At 39.7% G+C, this 11,341-nt stretch overlaps 3 protein-coding genes and 1 pseudogene across 5 annotated transcripts; 2 read left to right on the top strand and 2 right to left on the bottom strand.

The window, feature by feature from the left end:
- Nucleotides 1-564: 564 nt before the first annotated feature.
- LOC117492831 (myoneurin) lies at nt 565-2,710 on the bottom strand. Its single transcript, XM_034143232.1, has 2 exons — nt 2,391-2,710; nt 565-1,611 (listed from the first exon to the last, which is right to left on the bottom strand). The coding sequence occupies exons 1-2, from the start codon at nt 2,572-2,574 to the stop codon at nt 890-892; spliced, it is 906 nt and encodes a 301-aa protein (XP_033999123.1). The 5' UTR covers nt 2,575-2,710; the 3' UTR covers nt 565-889.
- Nucleotides 2,711-3,196: 486 nt separating this feature from the next.
- Nucleotides 3,197-5,311, bottom strand: LOC117492824 (zinc finger protein 569-like). 2 transcript variants are annotated; one of them, XM_034143221.1, is made up of 2 exons: nt 5,082-5,311; nt 3,197-4,781 (listed from the first exon to the last, which is right to left on the bottom strand). In XM_034143221.1, the coding sequence occupies exons 1-2, from the start codon at nt 5,251-5,253 to the stop codon at nt 3,604-3,606; spliced, it is 1,350 nt and encodes a 449-aa protein (XP_033999112.1). In that variant the 5' UTR covers nt 5,254-5,311; the 3' UTR covers nt 3,197-3,603. The 2 variants fall into 2 exon arrangements, with proteins under 2 accessions (XP_033999112.1, XP_033999113.1); XM_034143222.1 differs by having other exon boundaries at nt 4,700-4,781; nt 5,069-5,311.
- Nucleotides 5,312-5,791: 480 nt separating this feature from the next.
- On the top strand, nt 5,792-8,197 carry LOC117492841 (methionine-R-sulfoxide reductase B1-A-like). 2 transcript variants are annotated; one of them, XM_034143242.1, is made up of 5 exons: nt 5,823-5,909; nt 6,534-6,590; nt 6,706-6,848; nt 7,032-7,146; nt 7,745-8,197. In XM_034143242.1, the coding sequence occupies exons 2-5, from the start codon at nt 6,584-6,586 to the stop codon at nt 7,762-7,764; spliced, it is 285 nt and encodes a 94-aa protein (XP_033999133.1). In that variant the 5' UTR covers nt 5,823-5,909; nt 6,534-6,583; the 3' UTR covers nt 7,765-8,197. The 2 variants fall into 2 exon arrangements, with proteins under 2 accessions (XP_033999132.1, XP_033999133.1); XM_034143241.1 differs by lacking the exon at nt 6,534-6,590 and having other exon boundaries at nt 5,792-5,909.
- A 97-nt stretch (nt 8,198-8,294) lies between these two features.
- On the top strand, nt 8,295-9,767 carry LOC117492840 (annotated as a pseudogene).
- The last annotated feature ends 1,574 nt before the right edge of the window (nt 9,768-11,341 follow it).

The following is an 11,341-nucleotide window of genomic DNA, read 5'->3' as shown; positions in this document are numbered from 1 at the left end:
TTGCTAGCTATGGCCCTGTAATAATAGTTAGACTTTATGTCATAGGAGTATTTGATGTTTGGACAGACTGAAGGAAGGATAATAGTGGTGTTTATATTTTTACTTGATGTCCAGAGACAGAAAAAGATGAATAGGCTACTACATCGTGAATGACAGGATACTAAACTTTATTGTTCCTTATGCTGGAATATGATTTCAGTATAGAAAGACATTACACTGAACAATATGCAAAAATAAACACATGAAACAGTCTTGGCAAAAATTGCACCAGCTTAAAAGTGCAAAGCTTCAGCCTTCCTAATTATATACATAGAAACCTAAAAGAGAATTATGAACATATTTACATTCAATCTAAATGCATTAGAGTTCAAGGAGTTATTCTTCAAAATGAATCTAACTTATTGAAATATGATTTGAAATGGCAATCAGATATATCAGAAGCCTGATTGTTTTTACTCAGTGGATGGTTTTTCGTGAGTTTCGATGTGCACTTTCAGATTGGGGGCAAACCTGTACCTCATACCACAAATATGGCAGCCATACGGCCTCTCTCCTGTATGTGTGGTTCTATGTCTGGTCATCTGTCCGCTTTGGCCAAAACGTTTACCACAAATATCACATTCATAAGGTTTTTCTCCTGAATGGTATCTCATGTGTGTTTTAAGATGACTGCTAGTATTAAAAAGTTTGCCACACAGGCCACATTGATATGGTTTTTCTCCTGAGTGACTTCTTTTATGAATTGTAAGGTTCTGGCTCTGACTGAATGCTTTTCCACAAACATCACAGTGATAGGGTTTCTCCCCAGAATGGGTCCTCACATGCACAATCAGATGCTCTCTTCGATAAAAAGTCTTGCCACATTCTTGACAGACATACTCTTTTATGCTTATGCTTCCGTGTATTCTTTCATGCAGCCGGAGACAACGCATATTGGCAAAAATCTTGCCACAAACCTCACAAAACATGTTTCGTTGTGACAATCTTTTACATGAATGATCAGGTCCTGTGTAGACTGCAATGTCATCCCACAAGCAGTGCAGTCAAAATTGTTCTCATGTGTTTTTATGTGCTTCATCAAAGAGCCAATGTACTGGAATCCCTTGCCACAAAAATGACAAAAGCTGCGACCCTTTTCACTTTTAGCTTTGTTCTTCTCACTAGGGATTTCACTTTGTCCTTTGCTTTTATTTGTGTTGGTCTGTTCTCCTTTGTTGTTCACTGACTCCTCATCCCTGTCACTGTTCTCACTCTCAGCTGCCGAGCAGTCTGAAGAAACCGGCTCCAGTTCATATGATATTTCTCCCTCTTGCAGATCTTGCTCACTTTTCACAATTACAGAAGAAGGGAAATAATTCTCCTGTGTTTGACCGTCATCCCAAAGTTCCTCCTGCTCTTCTTTTATCTCTGGCAGCTCAAAGTCTGACTGAACCGAGCAGTAGTTCCAGTCATTATTGTCCAGATCTGCACTTGTTTGAGAGGGTCCTGGGATCGCAGCATTAAAATGTGACTCTTCTGGTGTTGAGGGTCCTGGGTTCTCCTGCAGCAGTGAGGCATCACACTCGTCTTCTTCACTTTCCACTGTGCTGCTGGTCAGTGAACGCTCTTTAGCTGCAAGAAAAAGGTGACCAAATTACCCAACATGTTATGTTTCCATTTATAGTAGGGTTTAAACAATTTTCTTGAGAAAAATAAGTATATATATTATAGGTTTTGATTATAATTATTGATGCAGTAATGTGTTTATCACAGCTGGTAAAGGTGGAGCTAATTTGAATGACTGTGTAAGGTAGCTTGTGGATTTACTCCAGGTGTAACTAAAGTCTTATTTAAGTGTTGATTCAAATTCATATCATTAATCCAAATCTCCAAAGTAACTAAAGGTATACATTGGATCTTAGATCTTTGGATCATTAGATCTTAGAACAGCAAACTCCCTTGGAATTTGTCAATTAAAGACCTATCTTTTAATTTTGGGTAATTTGAGTGGTATCACTCTTCATGTTTGATTGTTTTATGGTTTTGTGATCCAACTCTTTCTGTTTATTTTGACAAGTTTACAAATTTTTTTTATTTTTTCAACTTATTTTTAATTATGTTCCTTACTCTTTATTTGTACTCATTGTTATTTGTATGTACTTGTCTTGCTCTGTCAAGCACTTGGGCTGCATCTTGCCTGAAAGGTGCTATATAGAAAAAAATAAAGTTTATAAAATATATGTAGTGGAGTAAAAGTGCACTTTACCTCTGAATTGTAGTGGGGTAGTAGTACAAAGTAGCCAAAAATTGAAACACTCAAGTAAAGTACAGGTCCCACAAAATGGTACTTAAGTACAGTAATCGAGTAAATGTACTTAGTTACTTGATACCACTAAATATGAGTCCCAAACCTGGTTTCTTCCGCAGATCCAGCGGTGGTGGGGGACTTCCAGCCTCCTCTTCACACAGGTCGGCACCACCGTCCGCTAACAAAGCTAACTTTATGGTTTTCTCCACTTCTCCGAGGATATCCTCCGCGGCTCTGTACAGCCGCTGATGAACAAACAGCCTCAGCTTAATCAGTGCTGTGTCCATGTCTCCAGATTTAATGATGGCACAATAATATTACCAATAGTATCAGAAAGAAGGAAGATAAACGTAGCTAACCTAGCTTAAACCATAGAAGTATTAAGAAAAAGCTCGAACGGTCGCTTCTTCTTCTTTTCGAGTCGTCGGCTAGCGAACCAACTTTAAAGTAGCATACCGCCATCTAGTGTGTCGGCGTGGGAGGAGAACTCACATCTGGATTATATAACTAACCATAGCTTACTTAATGTGTCTATTAATGGCATTCTTATTATTTTCTTTGACAATTCTCTTATTACATACAGTACATTATTAATGGTCTGTTTTGGTTTAACACTTAGAGTTACATCTCTTCAAGGTGACAGATTTGATTGACTTTCCCCCATTGTTTATGTATAGTATGGATTGAAAACTTGTATGCCTTGATCGTGCTATGAATACCTTCACTCTGCGGTAGTTATCTTCCTTTTAACTGTTTAACCTGTATGTAGGAGTTATAGCAGAGAAATTCAAATGATAATTGGGATTATAGTCGAAAGGAAAACAACATACTTACATTTTGACAAGTGACAATAAACCCAACAAACCAAGAATTTAAATGTTTATGAAATGCATTTATTACATTTTATATAGGTTTCTAACTACCCCATAAAAAACCGGCACAATGCCATTGCATTAAATATACAGACATATGAGCAGTAAAGCAATACACTTTTTAATGTCCTTTATACATAAATATGTGGCCCTGGTGTAGCAGGGAACTCACAAACTGTCAGGAAACAAAACCCTCTCTCTTTTCCTCCGTACCCACATTTCCTTTTTTTGTTGTTTTACGACCCCCCCCTTACAAAAAACGAAGAGACAATTTAGTTTTGAACTCTCTTAGATGAACGACGCAAGTTGATTTAGTGTTAAAGATAAAGAAAATTCATCATTGCCTTTGTAATGGCATGTTTTTCATATATATTTTAATCTAAAACTGCATATATGTTTATATTTAAGCTTACAAGATGGTCTGCCTGGTTAATGTTAGCGGTTTCACTCAGTGGCTGCCTTTTCATGAGATTTCAGGTGCAACTTCAGACCAGGTGCATACCTGTATCTTATACCACAAATATGGCAGCCATAGGGCCTCTCTCCTGTATGTATGGTCCTATGTGTAGTCATTTGCCCGCTTTGGCGAAAACGTTTACCACAAATATCACATGGGTAAGGTTTTTCTCCTGTATGATATCTCATATGTGTTTTAAGATGACTGCTTGTATTAAACAGTTTGCCACACAGGCTACAATGAAACGGTTTCTCTCCTGAGTGACTTCTCTTATGAATTGTAAGGTAAGTGCTCTGACTGAATGCTTTTCCACAAATATCACAGTGATAGGGTTTCTCCCCAGAATGTGTCCTCATATGAACACTCAGATGCACTTTTTGGGAGAATATCTTGCCACAGTCTTGACACACAAACTCTTTCATGTCTTTATGAATTTTTTCATGCAGCCGGAGGGAACGTAGTTTGTCAAAAGTCTTTCCACAAACACCGCAAAAACATGTTTTGTTGTGATTACTTTTCAAGTGAGCTATCAGCTCTTGTTTGGACTGGCATTTCATCCCACAAACAGTGCAGTCAGTTGACTTCTCGTGTGTTTTGATGTGCTTCATCAAAGAGCCTACATACTGGAATCCCTTGCCACAAAAATGGCAACAGCGACCTCTTTTTCCACTTTTAGCAGGACTTTTGTCATGGGGCAATAATGCTTGGTCCTCCTCATTAACGCTGCCACTTTGTCCTGGGAATATTATTTCGTCCTGCTTCATTGTCTGTTCTCCTTTGCTTTTCAAACCCTCATCATCACTGTCATTGTTCTCACTCTGAGCTGCAGAGCAGTCTGAAGAAACTGGCTGTAGTTCATATGATATTTCTCCCTCTTGCAGATCTTGCTCACTTTTCACAATTTCAGAAGACAAATACATCTCCTGTGTTTGACCGTCATCCCAAAGTTCCTCCTGCTCTTCTTTTATCTCTGGCATCTTGAAGTCTGTCTGAACCGAGCAGTAGTTCCAGTTATTATTGTCCTGATCCGAGCTTGTTTGAGAGGGTCCTGGGATCTCAGCATTACAATTAGAGTCTTCTGGTGTTGAGGGTCCCTGGTTCAGCAGTGGGGCATCACACTCATCTTCACTTTCCACTGTGCTGCTGGTCAGTGAACGCTCTGCAGCTGTAAAGGTATTAGATGCAGAAGTTACCCAACATCCTGTTCAGCTTGCAATTTAAGTAAATGTATTATAAAATATATATACAGTACATTGGTATATTACTTGCTTTCTTATTTGGGGGCCCTATACCCTGCATTTTACTGTTAAAGATGCCAATAACTTTAATTAATGTATCCCGTAGGGAAAACGTTATAAAAAAGCCCATTGTACATTTGTTTACTCTAAGGGAGCAAGTTGAACACAGCCTTAGACGGAGGTTACACTAAACCAAACTTAAAAATGCATTTACAGGAGCCTCAAACCTGCTTTCATTCGCAGGTCTAGCAGGTCCTGCAGACGTCCAGCCTCATCTTTAGATGGACCTGCCTCGAAAGCTAACTTTATGGTTTTCTCCACCTCTCCGAGGATCTCCTCCGCGGCAGTGTACAGCCGCTGATGCACAAACGACCTGAGCTGAAACATTGCGGCGTCCATGTCTCCGGAGAGGTTTGTGGAAAGCAAGAAGATAAACGCAGCTATCCTAGCCTAAACCCTCTAGCTAGTTATCCGCTCCACAATATTATTTCCGGTTTGAACCTTTCAAAAATAAAAGTGCCAATCCGAAATCATACAGTCTATGTCCCAAACACACAAATATTTGTAGAAATAAACTGCATAAATGACCTCCTTGGGATTGATTAAGTGAGGGTTTGACACCAGTACTCTTTGTCCATCTTCACGTTTGTTGTCCTTATATTAGGTTTACAATACTGATTCATCAATAATTATACCCAAGCAGTTGTGAATATTGTGTTCTTATGGATAACTAATATTGGACGAGGGTTTAATTTACAAGTGTTTTATAATAAATACATACATACTTATATAAATTAATTGCAAATAAACCTTTATAAATACAGTCTATGGAATACACTGTTAAAGTCTCTGATTGTGCGGCACATTTTAACTTCATGTTAAAGTCCTCCGGTTTTATTTTGAAGGCCTGAATATCAAACCGGATGGGATGTTTTTTTCCATCAGAGAGTGTCCCTGTGGTGAGATAACTTTTACCAAACATTGCCCAGAGAGCAGGGAAATGTCGTTCTGTAGTTTCTTCGGCGGAGAGGTCTATAAAGACAATTTTCAAACAGGTATATCTTCAAATGTGTGTACTTTATTCAAATGTCTGCTGTTTAGAGAATGTTTGGCAAAAGTAAATGTAACGACAACTAGCCACTGTTAGCTAACTACTCCATGTAACGCTTAATACATTTGCAATATCCGTCTAATGATGCACTAGTGTCCATTAAGGCTTCAGCTACAATACACCTTTAAAAGCTGTTGTTAAGACGATTCATTTGTTCACAGAAAGCTAAATGTATGGACATTGAACTTATGAAACAGTGTTGTAAGTTGTGTAACCCATGTTCAGGTTACACAACAACTATGTTGTAAAACTAATTGAAATAATACTTCCTTTTAAATATGACACCCTTAAACAAATACATAATTATTTCTAAGAATCATTACTACAAAGGCATATCAAATATTTTTTTTGTTTTGTTTTACTTTTTATATAACGTTGTTATATGGAAGAAATGTGTTTGTACCAAATCCTGATTAGAGCCACTATATTTTTGCACTATGGAATATGAGCCAGTGTTTTTGTTTGTGACAACACATTATGTAACAATGTCATTACCATAAAAAAAGTTACATTTTCTAATTTGTATGTGATGAAGTATATCCTTTTTTCAACGTTTTTTTGATGAAAGACCGGTACAATCATACCGGGTCACAATGAGAAAATAATGGTACTAACTTGATGTCAAGTTAAGTATAAGCTTGGGCCATCCTAAATCCTTAATAACAATAATATACAAATAGGTCTTATATGGCCTCATATTATTTTTTACGAACCATCCTCTCCCATGCTTTAATCCTCAGGAGTTTATGTCTGCTCCAAATGTGATCACCAGCTGTTCACCAGCCGCTCCAAGTACGAACACTCGTCTCCCTGGCCAGCCTTCACAGAGACCATCCATGAGGACAGTGTGTCCAAACAACAGGAGAGACCTGGGTCGTATAAGGTACAATCAATACAAAATAGATTGATTGATTTATTTTACCGTTAATGAAACCTGTCAGAGGACCCTATCAGTTAGAATGCTATAAAACACAAACCCTACTATCATCTTCTGTACATAGCTAGCTTTAGATAAACAAGTAAATTGATTAATGCATCAACTTCTGATTCTGCTGTGTTGTTCCAGGTGCATTGTGGGAAATGTGGAAATGGACTAGGCCATGAGTTTATGAATGATGGGCCAGGCAAAGGCATGTCTCGCTTTTGAATATTCAGCAGCTCACTGAAGTTCGTCCCTAAAGGTACGTCCCATATTTAGCAGTCATTAGCAAACACAATCCTAGACCATTTCCCCTGTGTGGTGGAAATCCCACACTTAATCACCTTCTGGTAAGAAATGAACAAATACAAGTTTAAACCAAAGTTGTGTTATTTAATAAAGAGTTAAAGCAGATAACCCTGCACTACTGATGTATTACAAAGATCTGACGCTGTTACAACAGAAACATAAGCACTTTATACAGGAATGAGACAAAGGAAAGGGGAAGGTCTCAGATAGGGAATATACATTACAGGCTATTGAAATGTTGGCCAGACGGGCGAAACTTGCATCCTTGGTAATCACAAACCTAAGATCCAGATGATAATTGCCTGACAAATGGTCAAGGCGACACCCTTCTGTCTGAGAACATTTAGTAGGAGTGAATTTAAACTGTTAGAAAATCAACCACAGATATACCTATATATATATATATTGACTTATGGTACATTTCCATGATACCCCAATTACATTGGTTAGGTCTGGCATTACACAAATGAGAACAGATACCACCCTAGTAAAGATGCATTGGCTGCGATGTACAACCTGTGAAACAACTCTATTCTCTCCCCTTTCCACAGATAAGGTTGATGGACAGTAAGGTGAGCCGTTAGAGGAAAATGCTGCTAGGGTTGTATCGGTTTCTCTGAGCTGCTGAAGGTGTGGACAGTAGATGAAGTGTTCTGGGATAAAGCCCAATCTGGGAGCGCCAGGGCTCTGAAGAATGATGTCCACACTGAACAGCATAAACAGAGGACTGGTCTCAACACTTTTTTACGATGCAATCATCACCATCTCAGTGTAGTCTCACAGTCACTACAGATTTGTAAACACTTATTTATAATGATTAGGAAATACACATTCATTCTCTTAGCTATTTTTACTGGCCTGAAGAAAAAACGTTCATATCAGCCACTGTTGCTTTTCTTGGATTCAGAACATTAATAATAATTATATTTTCACCCTTGATAAGCTTTATGTAAATTGTTTACAATGATGGCTATGCAAACTGAAATAAATCTATTTTAAAAGAATTTAACTCACAATGCTCTGCTTTTGATCTTATGTCTGTGTTCTTCTTTTCTCTTTTAAAAATGTTATTCAGTAATGAAATAAGTAGGACAGATGGAGTCTCTTATTCACGACCAAACTGGATCTCAGGTTCAAAACTACGGTATCAGAATTGAGAGAAAGTACTGCTGAAGTATTACTAATGTATATGGTATCCTGAGGTGGAAGGAGTACTCATATATTTTACTTGTGTGAAAGTAGTAGCACGTAGCTTGGAAATACTCTTTTTTTTTCAAGTCTACATTAACGCTACTTCTCAGTGATGTAAACGCTGCCCTCAAGTGGATGTAAAGAGAATGAGATCAGACATTACACAAGCAGGACAGAGCTGCTGACACTTGACACCTTCACTCAGACATACAAGTCCAGCTTAAGTCGGGCGACACTTGTAAACAAACATTTCAAACTAAAGAGAAATCCTGTTTGGTTCAAACACACAGACATTTGAAATGGATGAAATGTCATATTGCTCTTTCTCTGGTGGAGAAGAATACAAAAATCACCTCCTACCTGGTGAGTAGCAAAGAAGCATGATGTCCCACTGTAGAGAAAATTAAAGTCCACTCATGTTTTTTCTTCTTCTTCTCAGGCATTTATGTTTGCTCTGAATGCGGGCACAAGTTATTTTCCAGCATGTCAAAGTTTGAGCACTCTACTCCTTGGCCGGCCTTTTCACAGACTATTCACGAGGACAGTGTCACCAAACACCCTGAAGCATGGGGACCCTTAAAGGTAGATCAGCTTCGCAAAAGTAACACTGCTGGATGTTTTTTATTAAAAGAGAGGACATTTTCATCATTTACTTTACAATGTACATGTTATTAATCATGTAATGTTTAGGTGTTGCGTTTTGATGAACCCTTCTTGATGTTAATATCCCAGGTTAGTTGTGGGAAGTGTGGCAATGGATTGGGCCATGAGTTCTTGTACGATGGACCAAAGGAAGGGCTATCCCGCTTCTGAATATTCAGCAGCTCACTCACATTCATCCCTAAAGGTGAATTTGTCCTCACAAATGCAGTACATTACATCCTATTCATGCACTTTTAACCCTCTGTTTGTTTGGTCGATTTCTCTCCCCACAGAAAAGGTTGATGGACAGAAGGGTGAGCTGTGAAAGAGAAGAAAGATTTCTGCTGCTGAAGGTGCGGACAGTTGATGAAGGGCCTTGGAACAAAGCCTAATGGAGCTCCAGGGCTCTGATGGACATTGGCCTCACCGTGCAGCAAGAACAGACCAGTCTCAACCACTTTTAAACCAGGTCTCAATTCTACCACATTAAAATGTACAACGGAACAAAAACGATTTAATTATTAACTTACCCCTCTGGAAAACACTGGAACGATCCAAGTCACATTGATTGCATGCCTCACCACACCACTCTTGATCTATGAACATTTGTTAAACACACTCTTTAAAGTGTAATTGCATGCTTCGCTCAGTTGATGGGGCTATATGCCCAGGGACACAACGACATCCTGACTGCAGTGGGGTTTGAACCTGTGCTCCCCTGATCCGAACACCAACGCACCAGACCACTGCACCACACGCCTCCCAACAAGTCATTGTACAGTTTATCAACGACGACAACTTTTTCTTAATTTTTGTATTGAAGGCCTGTTGGATTTAATCAGCTCGCTTAGCACTGCCAGAAGCCCAGCCTGAAAGGTATTTTGTTGGTCCACCTCGATTCCTGGGCCTTGTGTGAATGCAGCAGCCGTTCGTCGTGCATCTCCTTGGCACGCAGGTCCTCATTCTCCTTGCTGACCATGGCACGGCAGTCCATCGCCATGATGGTGTCAAGGAAGCTGTCATCGCGTGCCCACTTTCCTAAGGTGAAATATGCAAGATACAAGATCAGTTTAATCGCAACAACGACACAACATTGTCCAAATACCAGAAGGGGAGCAGCCCATAACAGAGAGCCCCCCACGTCAGAGTCATCACTGTGGGCGATCTCCACCTCTGAGGCCCAATCCCAAACCACTCCCTCGACCCTACCCCTCCGTGACGGAGTGAACTCCGTCTGTAGCCACACTCGCAGCTCAACGAGGCTCCCTCCTGTCAGATGGAGGGAGTAAATACAGCGGCAAGCTTTGGGACAAACTCCCCTCTCTCCGGCAGAAACAGGAAATGCCGTAACTGTATGTAACAACGGTTTCAAATCAGCTTCTCTTAGACAAAAAATGTAAATTAATAACTCAAATAAAACTCCAAACATCTTTCATTGTGTTACTTTTTCTGTAAAGCTCTTTTAGTTTTAAACCTGATGTTTATAAGTTTCTTAGTTTTTGCAACAGTCTGTAAATATACACAACTTTATAATAAAATGCACACATTTACCTTTTTCTAGACTAAACACAGGTATGATCCTAAGTTAAAAAAATATGAGGTTATCATGAGGTTGTTAACATCGCAATTTATCAGTGGATGTTTGCTGGAACTACTTTTTAACAGCGTGTTTCCTGACGGACACACACAGCGTGACTCCGGTCAGGTAGAGACCGGTCTCAAGTCAGCACCGATGCAGACTCGCTGTTTGAGGGCTTGATAGCCCACTCCCCCTCCACACTCGTTGGTTTGGAACAGCACTTAATGTGGCGGACCCTCCGCGCGAACGGAGGGGTAGTGTGTAGGGGTAGGGTGTAGCATGTTGTTGTGTCCCCGAGACACTTCACCCCAAAGTGCTCCTGTGGGGATTGCCCACAGTATTGAGTAGGTAAGCTTTGGATAAAAGCGTCTAACAAGTGACATGTAATGATTCAAAAAGCTTTTGGTGGTCATATTGAATAACAAACCAATGTGGTTTACTTGTTATCCAGTTTAGCTGCTAAATGTTACCTTTACAAAGCTACGCTGAAAACACAGCAAAGTTCATATAACGGTATTAGGTTAGTTGAACCTAATATTTTTATAGTTAAACTCAACACTTTTCTTTGTGCTCCACATATCTAAATGTATAAAGTGTGTTTTCACCTCCGTTCCCTCCTGTTTGCTGCAGTATGGCAGCAGCGGTCAGGATGGGATCCTCTGTGATCAGATAGTGGTCCTGATGGTGTCCGCTGACCGGGCGCAGGCTGCCTACTCTCAGCGGGGGGGAACTGAAC

This window comes from Trematomus bernacchii, unplaced genomic scaffold (genome assembly GCF_902827165.1).
Source record: "Trematomus bernacchii unplaced genomic scaffold, fTreBer1.1, whole genome shotgun sequence".
In the NCBI taxonomy this organism is placed as follows: domain Eukaryota; kingdom Metazoa; phylum Chordata; class Actinopteri; order Perciformes; family Nototheniidae; genus Trematomus; species Trematomus bernacchii.
The sequence above is the reverse complement of the archived record's forward strand: the minus strand, read 5'-3'. Positions and strand labels throughout refer to the sequence as shown.

What these genes read in the sequence shown, in the direction of transcription:
- LOC117492824 (XM_034143221.1), bottom strand. Translation starts at nt 5,253, where the DNA reads ATGGACGCCGCAATGTTTCAGCTCAGGTCGTTTGTGCATCAGCGGCTG. An exon ending in AGACCTGCGAATGAAAGCAG is followed by an intron (nt 4,782 to 5,081) that starts GTTTGAGGCTCC and finishes ATACCTTTACAG; the next exon opens with CTGCAGAGCGTTCACTGACC.
- LOC117492831 (XM_034143232.1), bottom strand. Translation starts at nt 2,574, where the DNA reads ATGGACACAGCACTGATTAAGCTGAGGCTGTTTGTTCATCAGCGGCTG. An exon ending in GGATCTGCGGAAGAAACCAG is followed by an intron (nt 1,612 to 2,390) that starts GTTTGGGACTCA and finishes TTTTTCTTGCAG; the next exon opens with CTAAAGAGCGTTCACTGACC.